Here is a 16,351-nt window from a genome sequence, read left to right as displayed (position 1 = left end):
AAAAGCCATATTTCTATATTCTTATAGAAAGCATAGCTACGCTCCCATTTGTTATTTCATATTCAGACAATGTGTCAATCCTTTGCCCTGTCCATTCCCCTCTTAGTAAGAAAATGGTGGAAGTTGTAGGCTGAGGAGCAGAAATGACCAGCGCCCAATAATAGAGGTGATGGTTGGGGTCGGGAAGAAGAGTCTCCGCAGACTGTGTGGGGACATCTTGGCATGTGTGCTCTGTCCTCGGAATTGGTTGGAAACATGGCTTTTCTATGTCATGGAACAATGTGTGGAATGTTGCTTTTAGCTCTTAATGAATTTTGAGCAAATGTTTGAGGACCTGGACTTTCTGCTGTTGGGACTTCCTCATTGCTTCTTCTCATCACTGGTAACTGACCCAGTCAGCCTGGTCTAAACTCTCAGTTCAGTTTAGGGAGGGGATGTGTGTATAGATGTGTACACAATTCTTTTAGATTTTCTAATTTGTAGAATTTAAATTTGCAGTAATCCCTCATATCTCTTGAGGTTAACAGTATGGTTTTTATATTACTTTTTCATCCTTAATTTGTTGAGTTAAAACCATTTCTCACAATTGTTTTTTTTTTTTTTGTTTTCTGTAATATGTCCAGGGCTTATCAAGTTTGTGTTTTCAATGAACCAGTTTTGTGCCATTCATCCATTATGCTGTCCTTCAGCCTCCATCGCATTGATTTCACTGTGATCGTGTATCTGTCTGTCTGTGATCGTGTATCTCTCTGTCTGTGATCATGTATCTGTCTGTGATCATGTATCTATCTGTCTGTGATCATGTATCTATCTGTCTGTGATCATGTATCTATCTGTCTGTGATCATGTATCTATCTGTCTGTGATCATGTATCTATCTGTCTGTGATCATGTATCTATCTGTCTGTGATCATGTATCTATCTGTCTGTGATCGTGTATCTATCTGTCTGTGATCGTGTATCTATCTGTCTGTGATCGTGTATCTATCTGTCTGTGATCATGTATCTATCTGTCTGTGATCATGTATCTATCTGTCTGTGATCATGTATCTATCTGTCTGTGATCATGTATCTATCTGTCTGTGATCATGTATCTATCTGTCTGTGATCATGTATCTATCTGTCTGTGATCATGTATCTATCTGTCTGTGATCGTGTATCTATCTGTCTGTGATCATGTATCTATCTGTCTGTGATCATGTATCTATCTGTCTGTGATCGTGTATCTATCTGTCTGTGATCATGTATCTATCTGTCTGTGATCATGCATCTATCTGTCTGTGATCATGTATCTATCTGTCTGTGATCGTGTATCTATCTGTCTGTGATCATGTATCTATCTGTCTGTGATCATGTATCTATCTGTCTGTGATCATGCATCTATCTGTCTGTATAACAAGGTGAGGCTGGAGAGGGTTCATTGGTGAAGCACTTGCTGTGCGAGAGTGAGAACCTCGGTTAAACCTCCAGAACTCACATAAAGCTGGATGCAGTGTGGGCACCTGTAACTCCATGCTCTATGAAGAGATGGGAGACAGAGGCAGGAGAATCCCAGGACACTTGCAGTCTGCTAGCTTGGCACACACTGCAGTGAGCAATGAGGGACTCTGTCTACAACATGGTAGAAGGGGAAGATCAGGGCTCAAGGTTGTCCTCTAACAGCCTTGTACCACAGGTGTGTCATAGCATCCACACATCTGTACATGTGAACACACACATACGCAGAGATAGACATATACACACACTAACACATACGTACACAGACATGTACACAGACATGCACACACAGCTGGTTGATAGTAGAGAAAGTCTCTGTTGAAAAAAGTATGCAATATACTAATCTCTTTAGTTTATTTACATACTTCATATTTGATAGTCTTTCTATCATGAATGATTTTTTACGAAATGGAAAGCCACTTTGAACTGTTTCCTGATACTTGATGTTATGAAAACTTAACACAGCTTCTCCTGTCAATGTGTTCTGGTCACTGGTGTCCATTCCATGAAGGTCATTCGGATTGCTTTCTATCATTGGGATTGCAACAGGGTCAATATTGGACGCCATCTTGAGAGGTTCTTCCTTCCTGTAGAAGGAACAGCAAGAGTAAGTTGATGGTCCACACAAACAACGTTATTACATGTAACAATCAGGATTATTTTAAACTGGGCACTCGTGGGCAGATTTTGTCCTGTTCATATTGCTGTGATCACCTAAGGACCCAATGAGAAGCAGACATAACTGAGGACATAGACTCCTCTTAGATACCAAACTCCTAAGAAAGAAATGAACCCTAATGAGTGCAGTACAAATGTTCTTCATAATTCATAAAGCAAGAAAAGGACAGATGAGGGGACAAATCTGTCTTACCTCAAAAGCATAATCTATGATACAATGTAAGTTCAGAGGCAGGTATGTGGGCGCCATTTTCACAGCACCTCTTTGTGTGGAGAGGGTGGTGTATGTGCATAGATGTGCAGATGTGTGGAATTATAGAAGGAAGAATCACATAGCAGATGAACATGCACAGAGAGCTATTGTGGAACAGGGTGACCAATAAATACTCAGTTGGTTCAAGGCACAGTGTCAGTTCAAGATAGAGAGATGTTTCCTGGGGCAGACTGCTCCAAAGCACAGAGCTGACGCCAGGCATAAGGGGTCTGAACAAATGGGAGCTCAAGTGGGACACTTCAATTAGGGCTGATCATGTGAGCAGAAGTCCTCGGGTCAAAGTTGAGAGTTTCTTGCCTTGTGTCTAGTGATGCACACATCGGGTGCCCTGATCGTGGCTCAGTGGGTATGATCCAAGTGAGGGCTTTGCATTGCTTATTGCTCTGGTTTCTTGGGCAAGTTCTTCAAACATCCAGGGGTCTAGGTGTTCCTGGCTTGATATGTTTAAAGTAGGAATAATTTATTTGTTTCTATAAGTTATTTATCAATCTGTATCTTACCGTCTTGCTGGACACTTGCACACATAACGTTCAAAGGTGCCTCAGTATTTGCTTTCAAAACGAAGCAAACCACTGCCTTATAAATGGAGTCACTCAGGGCAAGCCACAAACTGAAAACCCCTGTCCTATGTAATAGAAAGGAACACAAAGGGGCACAGCCCAAGCTCTCCACACTCTATCTCTCACAGTGCTAGAATCCAGAGCTTTTATTCTCTGAGTTTGAGCTGTGGTGGGATCCAAAATCATCTAGCACATGTTATGGTGCCCTGGGATGCCCTGGTGGGTAGGCAGCCATGAGAGACAGTAGCGCAGGAGGGAGTGACTGAGACACACTCCTAGCTCAGGCTGTGGAGGCATGAGGACAGGCAGCCCTGCCTCCTGTAACCAGAATGACTTGGCTCCTCTGGATGACTGCTGAGCATGAGAGTTCTGAGCAGGTGGCTGGCAGATTCATTGGTTTCTGAGACTTTCTCACGGTTCAATTTGTGTGCAGAAGACAGGGGCTGAGAACTGATAACTAGGGTGAAAGGATTACTCAATTTCCACAGCCTCTTCCTCATTGCATGGTGGTTTGCTGCTGCATAGGATCTGAAAATGCTTAGGCAAACAGCTCAGCTCCCAGAACTTCTCCATGCTCTGTTTGCCATCCCCACTTCTCCAAAGCATCCAGGAGACACTGCTTCATTTAGACAAACCCACAAACAGAAGTGCCTACCTGGACTACAGGCCACAAAGACCTCTGGGGCTAGCTGTGGAGAAGACTGTACAGAGACGGGAGGTGTTTAGCGTGAGAGGTGTTCCGCTCCTCATGGCACCTGTGTACAGCACCAACGTGGAAGACGGCAGCAGAGGGGGACGAAGCACACCAACCACAACTCTGATGCCCCCAGACCCGGAAATTTCTATGAGCATCGAGAGAGGCTCTTCCAAGTCTCTGTCTTCCAGATGCTGAAACGTTATGTGTAATTTTTCTATAGTATGTTATTTTCAAGATGAAAAAAAGTTTTTAATATTTTAAAAAATCTGTCTGTGGCTTACATGATCCTCCTTGATTCAGACTTTCCACATATTTGTGATCTTCCTACCTCACCTTCCATTTGTCAGATCTATTTTATTTACATTTTTTAAAGTTGGTAACTGTATTGCTTTTAATCTCTTTCTCTTTTCTCTTCTACTCTTCTTTTTTCTCTCATTTCTTTCTACACATCCTATTATTGTTTGTACCTTTATTAGTTGCAAATGCCATGTTTTATTATGAGTTGGTTTTTCCCATTACTTCTATTATGCCCATTACAGTAACTCTGGAGAAGATGACTCTGGTGTTGTTGTTACTGAGGTTTGCTTTCTCCATCCTGACCAGTGCTGAGGATTAAGCTCCTGGCAGATGAATGCTCACTGTTCACGTCCTCACATCACTTTGTAAAACACACTCACTCCCACAGGTGCACCAACCACAACAACAAAACACAAGAATGCGAGGAAACAAGGTCACACCACTTCCTCAAAGGTTATAAAGTGTCAGCAACTGAATCTTAGCATACTTAATTAGGTAGAATGCTAAAGAAATCATTCAGGAGGTTAACTTTAAGAGGACTGCAACTTCAGAAAGATAGACAACTTCATGAAATAAGCAAAACAATATAGGATATAAATGATAAAGAAAGAGAGATTTATTAAGTGGAAATTTTGAGAAAGTTTACAAATATATTTCTAAAATTCAGGAGAAATAATCAATGACAGAGTAAATTAACTGAAAGATTAAAAAATACCAGGTCTTCACAGATAAGGTTAACGAGTTATTGCATTCAGAGAAGAATAAAGAAAAATTATGATGACCTCCAGGACATCACAGACAAACCAAACAGGAACATTTTAATAAACTAGAATGCTGAATTAGAGACTAAAGGCATAAAAAACCTACTCATTGAAGAACTATCCTAAAGTACCCTACATGTATTGAAAGATAAGAATGTCTAGGTACAGAGGTCATTTAGACCATCACATAGATGGAACCGGGAAATATTCTTGACATATCACACTGTTAGTAAAATGTAGAGAGTGTAGAAAAAGAAAAGAATGCCAGAAGCTACTACAGAGAAGAGTCATGTCACTAACACCTTACCTGATTGGAAAACCAATCAGAACAGCAGCACCTTCCTTGACAGAAACACTGAAGCCCAGAGCATGCAACTGTGTATTTTGAGTCCTCAAAGAAAATAACTGACAACCAATGTGAGTACATGCAAATTTGTCCTTTATAAAGAACTTCAAGATGAACATAGCTAAAGCAATGCATAACCACAGAGGCAGCAGTGACTAAGACACTCACAGGAAAAAAAAAACAAAGGAAGAAGACAGAAAGCTAGAATCACAAGAGCTCAGGAGAAAATAACTCCTGTAGTTCTGAAGAATCAACAGCAGTAACTCAGGAAGTGTGTGGTTAGCTTTTATCAGTTTGACACGCTGGAGTCATCTGTGAAGAAAAATCCACAGGTGAAGAATTGCCTGCATCTATTGACATGTTCCTCCATGGTCTGATTCAGTTCCTGCCCAAGTTATGATGTGGAAGTGTAAGCCAAATAAACCTTTTCCTCCCCAAGTAGCTTTTGGTCATGATGTTTTCTCACAACAATCGAAAGCAAAGTGCCAATGAGCCAGCAAACATCTAAGAGAGAGAAACATCTAAGAGAGAGAAAGAAAAGAACACAGCAATTGAAGCCAAAACAGGAAGTCAGAAGGTGAAGAGAAGCCTGCCAAATTACAGGATTTCATTCAGTACAAACATTTTATCACTAACCTAAATATAAGTGGTCTCAATTCTGGAGTAAAAGATGTAACTGGCAGGCTGAATTGAAAAGCAGGAAACAATGACCACTTGTTTATTGCCGTGGGAAACTCAGCTAGCCGGAAACACATATAAAGACTGACAGGGAAAGGATGAAGACAGCATTTTAAGCAAGTATAGGTGGGGTGATCAGACTAGGAGAATTCTGGGAAGAGAGAAGGCAGAGACATAGTCACTAGCCAGATGTAGAAGAAGCAAGATGAGAATGCTTCACTGAGAAAAGTTACCAAGCCATATGACTGAACATAGACAAAAATTATGGGTTAATTTAAGTTTTAAGAGCAAGTTAATAATAAGCCTGAGCTAATAGGCCAAACCGTTTACAACTAACATAAGCATCTGTGTGCTTTTTTGGGACTGAATGACAGTGGGACTGGGTGACAGAAACTTCCATCTACATATTTGCCTAAATGAAAAGGAAAGGGTTTTAACTCTAACACAGTAAAACAATACACAATAAAAACAATTATCAGGTATGGATTACATTCACAATGTCAGATCCATTTGTATCTGACAAATTTGGAGAAAATACTCTGTTATCTATCTATCTTGGTGATTTCAAAGTTTTACACCTAAACTATTTTCTATCATAACTTATATTGCCAGTTTAAAAATATCTTCTTAGACCTTGAAGCATTTACTTAGATAAATAACTTAAGCTTTTATGTCTCTCCTCAACCTTATATACTTTACATCTCTTTTGTGAGTTTTTTTTCTGAATCTGGTTACAAGAAAAGCTGTAACTAAAACTACATAGTTTTCAATCCCATCAGAGACCTGAGAAGGATATAATACTACCTGAGTAAAGAGGAAGTGGAGAACAAACAACTTCTAAAACTATAGAAATGAGAGAAACTGGCTGCCTTGACAGTCACCCAAGGTTTATCTGCAACATTGGGGCATCCATCTTCAGCCCACAGGCCTAGAATATCTGACAGACTTTTAGGTAAAGCAGGAATTTTTGACAGACGGTTCTACGCCATCTTGGCAAAGTTTGGCACACCCTCTTTTCTGCCCTGATTGTGGCCCTCCTCCCTCTGAGCCGGAAGGGGGTTGGCTGATGTGCCGTGTCACATGCCCTTCTGAACCAGATGTGTCTGCACGTGTGTTGCTCGCGATCCTCATGGTGCCATATTCGTGGCAACACAACTAACAAACATGACTATAATTTTGATGATTCTGGATGACTGCTAACCTCCATTTCTTAATTATCCTAAATAATTTATAATAATGGCTTTCAAGGACTAGAATTATACATCACATTCTGAAATGAGCTGCATAGGTACAATACCTTGATAGTAGAAATACATATTGCTACTATTGTGTATCTATATGTATGTATATATATATAGTATCATATAACAATAACCTTAAATTTGTATGAATATACAAAAATACATTAAGCAAGATAAAAAACATATTAATATATTCTAATAAGAATAACCTTAAATTTGTATGAATATACAAAAAATGATACCAATGTAAAATATTTGAGATTAATAGTTCCATTTAGTTTAAAAGTAGATTCAATAATCTGTCTTTTTAGCCTGTCATTCCTATATACCCCCCTTTTTTTCAGAAAGAGATTCCTTAAACCAACTTTGCCTAATTTCCTCCCTTACCATGACCAATACCAATTTGCATCCTAAATAATGACAAACATCCATAACCCACCAAGCGATCAAAAACCACCCACTCTACCTCTTAGGAATGTGGGCACTGTGTTCTTAAAATTACTTCCTGTTGTCTGGGGTGATAGACTCTTTAGGGAACACTGAGAAAAGTGAGATAATGATCAAGTCTTGGGAGAGCTAGCATATCTTTTATTTTCCAGTTTCTGTGTAATGGAAAAGTTGTAGGGTTTATCTGAAATACTAGCTAGACTAGTCTGTCAGGCTGGATCATCTTAGCTAGCAGCTTTGAAGTTGTCCTGGAGGTTGATTTTTTTTTTTTGAGGAAAGTATAATAGAGGCATTCTGAGAGACTGAATCACCTGGGCTACTTTTCTTCTTCATTGGTGTCTATTCCTTTTTTCTTTTTTGAAAATGTACAGACTTTTAAAGGCGACATACATATCTGCGTTAACACGTGCATGGAATACGCAGTGTGCACAAGTCAACTAAAGATGACTTTTTGTTTTATATTTGAGCAGATAAAAGGCATCTGTCAACTTTATAAGTCCGTGTGAACTGCATGGTCAATTGTCATGAGGACTCTGTAGCCAACTAGATTCATCATGTCTCATTCAGTCTCAGAGCTGGTCCCATGTCAAGGGACCAGCTTATAAATCATCATCTTGTAGTTTTTCTTGGCTTCTTCCTTCATGTCTACAGTCACCGTTTTTAGGAGGTCTGTTATGGTCAATGGCTTCGTAGAGTAAAGCCAGGCAGGAAATCCAAACAGGGACATAGAGAGAAGTAGGCAAAGTGAAAGAGACGCCATGTAACTGCCGAAGGAGAAAGACACAAGCCACCAGCCAGAAACTTACCAATAGGCAGCAATCTAGTAGTGATTCACAGATCAACAGAAATGAGTTAATTTAAGTTGTAAGAGCTAGAAATATACATAAGCTATTGACCAAACAGTGTTATAATTAATATAGTTTCTATATGATTATTTGCATCTGGGTGGCCAGTAAATGAATGAGCAGTCTCTGCCTCCAAAACACCAGTGAAAATGGATGGCACAGATGATCCAGCATTTCAAAATCCCTCTTTTACAGTCTCTTCAAAATTCTGCATCCAAAATAGCTTCAAGGTTTCTGGCTGAGATAGCCCAGTTTCACATAATTGACTGATACTACTCAAGCCTGGACTTCATTATATCCCAATTTTCTCAAGGTTCTGCCAAAGACACAGTTGCCCCCAGTCAAAAAGAAATAGTCTAGAGAATGAGAGCCAAAGGTAGCCATTCCCTGAACTATTATCTAATACAGGGTTTGAATGCTCAGAGAAATAAGATGAGAGAGACATACAATCAGGAAAGGAAGAAGTCAAATTACTCTGTTTGTGGGTGAAATGTTTAATACATTCAAGGCTCTGGACTTGATCCTCTGAAAAACATACCAAGAAAACAGCTCTGAAAACCATCCAGGGTCCAGCAAGAAGTCTCTGCAGGAAAACATGCTGGCTGAACAAGATTGGAAGATCTGAGTTCAATCCAATAACGCCATGAAAAGGGGACTACAGTGGCATGCCTTTGTATTTTAGCACAGAGATCTCCTGGAAGCTGAAGGGCCAGCTACCCTGGAGGACCCAGCATGAAAAAAAGTACAGGAGAGATCTCCTCAACAAGCTGGAAGAAAAGAACTGACTCTCAAGAATTATCCTGCGATCTCCACACACAGTGTAACACACACACACACACACACACACACACACACTCTGAAAATACCAAGAGAAGCTGTAGGAAAGCATCTCTGGATTAAATAAGCAGAGTAGATAATGGAAATGTGCTTGCATATCTCTGAATATTCCCATAGCCACACAACTGTGCACTGTAAGTCGATGAGGTGTGTGATGTTAATTATACTATAAGAAGGTCATTCCTGAAGAGAATAAGTGTGAAGCCAAAGTTATCTAGACTATTAATCTTTTGTTTCACATCCTGAAGTGAACCGGGCAATAATCTTCGTGGAGAAGAAATTTTAATTTTCTATGTACGAATGTAGCTTGAGTGTGTGTGTGCGCGCACACACACACATGCACACATATGCAAGATAGGCTTTCCAGTTCTTTCATTTTCATAATCCATCTTAATCCTAATTATTTTCTTCAAGCAGTTCTTCTGAGACTTCCTACTTCATACAGTTTTCAAATACAATCCATCTTAAATCAGAAACAGTAACAGAACGTCTGGGGTGTTAGGAAAGCGGCCCTGAGCTGATCATACATGCTGTTCAACTTCACTGAAATGTCACATGGTGCTCCCAAAAGATATACAATGTGGCTCGAAGGTGAGTATTTTCCAAATGCTTAGAGAACATGAAATTTACACAACCCATAGAAAACCTTGGTTTATTTTTAAGTAAGGCCTGTTCATCAAGGTGTCTGTAACAGGGTATGGGAAATGACAGCTAAAGTTTACCTTAGCAGAGGCACTGCTCTGGCATTATGGGATGGTTCTAGACCCTTCAAGTCTCCTCAACATCCCAAATTAACCCACACAAGAGATGTTTCCTCAAAAGCAAAAGCCAGGAGAAGTGTCTCTGAAAAGTCACTATGTTTCCCCTTCTTGTTCCTGAGCTGGGACACTGATTGGCCCCTTCTTGCTATGGTCTCCGGAATACAACTTAAGGGCTGGAGAGACGGCTCAGCAGTTAAGAGCACACGCTGCTCCTGCAGAGAACCTGGGTTCCATTCCCAGCCCCACATTGGGACTTCCAACTGTCTGCACCTCCAGTTCCAGGGATCCGGGGGCCTCTCTGACCTCCAGGGGCACCAAGTATTCAAGCAGTGCACTTACATACATGCAAGCAAAACACTCATGCACATCAAATAAAACTGAATAAATCACTTAAAATGTAACTCAGTTCCACTTTGAGGACCCCATTCTCATGTTCCTTCTCACAATTCTCCATTCTAGTTTGCATTTTATTGTCCACTTATCATATTTATCCTCCTTTCGATGCTTCAGATGCTTAGCCACAGTTAAATGCAGAAATAGGTTCTGCGTGTGTGCGCATTTTAATACATGTTGGTCAAAGAGAATGTACTGCTGGAGAGAGGCATATTAATTCCATAAGAAGGGCTCTTCTGAGAGACATACATGGGTCTAATCTACCTGGGAAGTAGAAAAAGACAAGACCTCCTGAGTAAATTGGGAGCGTGGGGACTATGGGAGAGGGATGAAAAGGAGGGGAGAGAAAGGGAGGGGAGCGGAGAAAAATGTAGAGCTCAATAAAATCAGTTTTTTAAAAAGGGGGCTCTTCTGTGCAAACACACAGACTTGAACACATATCCTTAATTAATATGTGTTACTATTAAACTTTCTGTCTTCCTAAAACTAGATAAGCAATTACATTTCTAGTATTAGACAGGGAAAAAAAAGATTGCATTATATATACACAAACAACTAGCAAGTTTACAATTGGCTTTTGATTTTTGTCTGTTCAAACTTCTTCCGCAGTATCCAAGGAAGAGATGTAAGGAGTTAATGAATAGCAGCATAGCAAGCTACAGATTTTTGGACAAATTTTACATCGTGAGATAAAGAAAAAGGATAAATTGTTCAGGTCCCTTACAATACCAGTGTTAACAAATTTCTTTTGCACTTGTGATAACTTCACTACTTGATAACATTTTCGCCCACCCGACATCATGAACCTTCTTCACCTTCACACATCTGGAGATCAACCCGCCCTGAATACCACACCCTCTACAGACAGGTGATAGGACCAGTAATCTGCATTTCACACTTGAAAATGGAGCTGCAAAGGATTTCCCAGCCCTGGCTGCCCACACTCACCGGGTTGGAAGCAGAGGCCCAGTCTGTTTCCGCACAGGATGAGAGGAGAGTTGCAGCTCTGGTCTGAGACTCCGGCTTCTGCCCCACAGTGTCCTATAGTCTCTGCATCTAGGCCACCTCTGCTCCTTCAATGACAGCGACTTGGGCGACACCCAAAGAGAGGAGAGGAAGTAGAACACCAGGACGTCCTGGGGTGGGGGGAGGGCGTGGGTGGAGGAAGTGGTGTGGGGGAACGGCGCCGTGGAGGAGGAATGTGGGGTCAAGCTCTGCTCGGGGCCAGCTTCCAGAGAACTAGGCTGTCAGCACTGAACCCTAGGTCAGGCCCAAAGCAGTATTGAAGCATGAGAAGTCAGCATTTAGTATCCCAGAAGAGAGAAACTGAAAGTAACGGTTTGGGGGGGGGGGGGGGCTTAACAAATGGGACTGAGGAAGAAACAGGAAGTAATATTTGCTTAACACAGAACAAACACATGGTGTATCAGGACATTCTAGGATAGGGCTTGGTAAGCACCCGGGTTGTTAATATAAATTGATTTATAGCTTCATTTTGTTTCTGAAGAAACCAATTGAAAACTAATTCACTGTTCACAATTGTAATCCCTATAACCGATAGTCTGAGGCAGGAGGATTTGGGGTTTGGGTGCCTGGGCTAAATATCGATCTCTGTCCCTAAAGAGTAAGAAGAGAGGAGGAGGAACTAACTTAGTTAACTGTTAACCTGCAGTCGGTGTGTGCAGTGTAGGACACTTCACAGACCAGAGAGTTAATGTTGAAAAGGAAGTCAGTTTCATACTCTGTCTTTTTAACATTCTAGCATTAGTGGGGGAGGGTCACACAAGCCCCCCCCCTTCAGCTGAGGAGCTGCAGACAGGTGATGACTGCCAGGAGAGGGAAAGTCGGTTTTCTTCAGGAGTGCGTCCTTGGTGTGTCGACTATCCAGAGAAATGTTCTACTCCCATGTGTTCATGGGCAGCACTGACTGGACTCAGTGGGTTATTGAAGAAGGGGAGGGAGAGGAAGGGAAAGGAGGGAGAGAGGGAGGGAGGGAGAGAGGCAGGAAAGAGTAAGGAAGGGAGGGAGGGAGAGGAAGAGATTATTGGGGGGGAGAGGTGTTGGGAGGGAGAGAGAGAGGGAGGGAGAGAGGCAGGAAAGAGTAAGGAAGGGAGGGAGGGAGAGGAAGAGATTATTGGGGGGGAGAGGTGTTGGGAGGGAGAGAGGGAGGGAGGGAGAGAGGCAGGAAAGAGTAAGGAAGGGAGGGAGGGAGAGGAAGAGATTATGGGGGGGGAGGTGTTGGGAGGGAATTATGTTGTAGTCTTGGAGGGTGAGTGAGGCTCAGTATGATTAAAATACATGTATGTATGAATACATACATGTATGTATGAAGTTCTCAAAATTCTCAAAGAATAAAAATTGTACAAGTTTTTGAAGACATTAACTTCTATCAGACTATGAGATAACATACAGAAAAAGTGCACACTAAGCAGTGACCCAACTCTGTAAGCATGAGGACCTAAATTCAGATCCCAGCACCACATAAAGAGCCTGATAATGGGGGGGGGGGGGGCAGGGGATCCCTGGGGCTTGAGGACTAGACATTCTAGGTCATCAGAAAGCCCTGGTCCATTCCTCAGGCTCAGTGTGAGAGGGGACGACACTAGTGTTGACCTCCACAGGTACACACCCATATACAGCCACGCATGCACACAAAGTTATAGGAAATCTGACCAGACAGCTTGATGGACACTTACAATCTGACACATTTGCATTTGTGAAACTCTTATTTTTTATTTCAGAACACTTGGAGTACCTCAGAAAGGGAATAGGAGCACACACAGGTAATCTCAGACACTCCACCTGAGACCCAAGGCTGGCAGACGGAAGGACAGCCTGTGCTACATGAAGGTTGCTGACCAGCCAGGGCTACAAAGCAAAACTACCTCTGTGCGCTACCTTGGCAAAAACAAAAAAGAACAGAAAGTAAAGAGAAGAGAGGAAAAGAATGGGAAAAGGACAGAAGTAGGAGAGAGAAAGGGAAGGGAAGGGAGCATCAATGAGACACAGAAGAAAGGCAGAACCACAGGGCTTCCCTCAAGCTCCACCATGACCATCCTCTCCAGAGGTCACCACATTCTTATTTCTGTCATCTGTTGTCTACTTCTATTTAGTTTTTACTTCTATTATGTAGTAGAGCTGGTGACCTAACCCAGGGCTTCAGGCCTGGCCCAGGTATGACACTGAATTATATCCCCAAATCTGAGGATTAGATAACTATGTAATGAACTTTCTCCTTTTTATTGTTTTTATTGAGCTATACATTTTCTCCATTCCCCTCCCTTCCTCCCCTCTCCCCTTTTACTCTCTCCTGTGACCCCCACCTTTCAATTTACTCAGGAGATCTTGTCTTTTTCACCTTCCTATATAGGTCCATTTATGTCTCTCTTGGGTCCTCTTTGCTGTCTAGTTTCTCTGAGATTGTGAACTGTAAGCTGACTTTTCTTTTCATTATATCTAAAAGCCACTTATGAGTGAATACATATTATATTTGTCTTTCTGGATATGGGTTACCTTACTCGATATGGTTTTTTCTAGATCCATCTATTTGCCTGCAAACTTCAAGATGTCAGTATTTCTTACCATTGAGTAATACTCCATTGTGTAAATGTACATTTTCTTTATCCATTCTTCAGTAGAGGGGCATCTAGGTTGTTTCCAGGTTCTGGCTATTAAAAAAAAATGGTGCTATGAACATAATTGAGCACATGTCTTTGTGGTATGATTGAACATCTTTGAAGAAAGAAATTGATAAAGGCACCAGTAAATGGAAAGATCTCCCATACTCTTGGGTAGGTAGAATTAACATAGTAAATGGCAATCTTACTAAAATATATCTACAGATTCAATGTAGATCAAAATCCCAGCAAAGTTCTTCACAGACCTCAAAAGAACAATACTTAACTTCATATGGAAAAGCAAAAAACCCAGGATAGCCAAAACAATCCTGTACAATAAAGGAACTTCTGACAGCATCACAATCCCAGACTTCAAACTCTACAATAGACCTACAGTAATGAAAGTAGCCTGGTATTGGCATAAAAACAGACAGGAGGACCAGTGGTATTGAATTGAAGACCTGGATACAAACACCTGATTTTTTATAAAGAAGCTAAAAATATAAAATAAAAAAGCATATTCAACAAATGGTGCTGGCAGAACTGAATATCAACATGTAGAAGAATGAAAATAGATCCATATCTATTGTCATGCACAAAAATCAAGTCCAAATGGATCAACCACACTGAACCTCATAGAAGAGGAAATGGGAAATACACTTGAACACATTGGCACAGAAAACCACTTCCTAAATATAACCCAAGTAGCACAGACACTGAGAGCAATAATTAATAAATGGTACCTCCTGAAATTGAGAAGCTTCTGTAATCGATTTTCTAGTTGATTCTCTTCACCCCCAACCCTATTCTGGCTTTACTCTAAACCTAAGTGTTTCTATGACACCTGCCTTACACTTATGGGTCACCTGGAGACTCCTGGACCAACAACTCACAAGGAGATGTCCCACACCTGTGCCACAATTTTTTTTAAGAACCCATAACTCTGGGAGCAGCGTTATCCCCTCATTTTTTAAGTCTTTTTGTTTAATTGGCTTACAAAATTATAAATTTCCACATGACTTTTTCACACAGATCTAGTTTCAGATGAACTTCCCTCCACCCCTCACCTCCTTCCTCCTCCCTTACCCCCAAGTAACCCTTTCTCTGCCAGCATTCCCTCTTTATTTTCATATAACACGCATTTACTGCCCCTCCCCAGCAATGGTGTTTTTCACTCTGCCTAGCTCTGATCTAAACACACAAATGTAAAAATTTCAAGATAGAACCACCATTTGAGAGAGAACATTTGTCTTCCCAGGCCTATATTACCTCACTTGGCATGGTATTCTCCAGTTCCATTTATTTTTCTACAAATTTCATTTTCTTTACAACTGAATAAAATTCTATCACATACATGTATTGGAAGGAGAGAGCTGCATGTTGGTTCCCAGCTGCCCGGCTAGCTTAGACCCAAAATAATTACACAGAAACAGTATTAATTAAATCACTGCTTGGCCCATCAGCTCTAGCTTCTTATTGCCTAATTCTTATATCCTAATTTAACCCATTTCTATTAATCTATATACCACCACATGGCTGTGGCTTACTGGGTAAAGTTTCCAGCATCTGTCTGGGGCAGCTCCATGGCTTTTCTCTGACCCTGCCCTTCTTCCTCCCAGCATACAGCCTAGCTTTCCCCACCTAGTTCTGTTCTTCCCTGCCATAGGCTCAAAGCAGTTCTTTATTCATTAACCAATAAAAGCAACACATAGACAGAAGGACCTCCCACACCATACATGTACTGAAGTGACTAAGGCAAAGCCATCTTGTCCTATGTCCATTTTGTCAGCTCAGACACTTCTCAGCCCCCTTCCCCACAACAGTGATGTCTGCCTTAGAAACACATTTGGGATTCCCATGACCACTGTGACCCAAATGTGTTAAGCTAAATAATTAGTGATATAAAAACATAAACTAAAACAACCAAAGAAGTATAAGTCAAAAGTGATTGTATTGCTGTGTCTGAAATAACTATGCTCTATCAAAACAAATCATGCAAGGTAACTTTGCCTCTCGTCCAGTATCAGTGAAAGTGTATGCTTTGCCCTGACAATGCTGTACCTCTGACCTTCTGCACCAGGGTGATTGAGGCATGAGCATGCTGTTAGTCACGGCCAAAACTAAAGGACTTTATAAGCTTTATTGTCTATATTAGTGTGGTGATCTGTATCTTCCTGCATGGATTTATTATAGTGCCACATTTCCATTATGTTCATCAGCAGCGCCATCTAATGCTGGACATCTGGGTTATTTACGCTATTATGACTAGAGCAGCAATGAACACAGATGGGCAAGTATCTCTGCAATAGGAGACAGAGTCCTCTGGATACATGTGTGGGAGAAAACCCTCACCAGCTACAACCGTTGACAAGGGAAATAATAACAAAAATACAAAAAAATAAACTTGAAAACATCAAGAATGA

The 16,351-nt window shown here is 41.1% G+C and overlaps 1 protein-coding gene across 2 annotated transcripts in view; it reads right to left on the bottom strand.

Annotated features, from left to right (window-relative positions):
- The window catches only part of LOC142832682 (ATP-binding cassette sub-family G member 3-like), a 46,553-nt gene extending 35,041 nt beyond the window's left edge, over window positions 1–11,512 (bottom strand). Inside the window, exons 1-2 of one of the 2 annotated variants that reach the window (XM_075943364.1) lie at window positions 11,260–11,512; window positions 1,862–2,083 (exon numbers count right to left, since the gene is read on the bottom strand). In XM_075943364.1, the coding sequence (XP_075799479.1) occupies window positions 1,862–2,064 (203 nt within the window). In that variant the 5' untranslated portion in view covers window positions 2,065–2,083; window positions 11,260–11,512. The remainder of the gene's footprint in view (window positions 1–1,861; window positions 2,084–11,259) is intronic. The other variant, XM_075943363.1, reaches the window with a different exon arrangement.
- Between the last annotated feature and the right edge of the window lie 4,839 nt (window positions 11,513–16,351).

The sequence above is a fragment of the Microtus pennsylvanicus genome, chromosome 12, assembly GCF_037038515.1.
Source record: "Microtus pennsylvanicus isolate mMicPen1 chromosome 12, mMicPen1.hap1, whole genome shotgun sequence".
Taxonomy (NCBI): domain Eukaryota; kingdom Metazoa; phylum Chordata; class Mammalia; order Rodentia; family Cricetidae; genus Microtus; species Microtus pennsylvanicus.
This window is presented reverse-complemented; position numbering and strand designations above follow the sequence as displayed.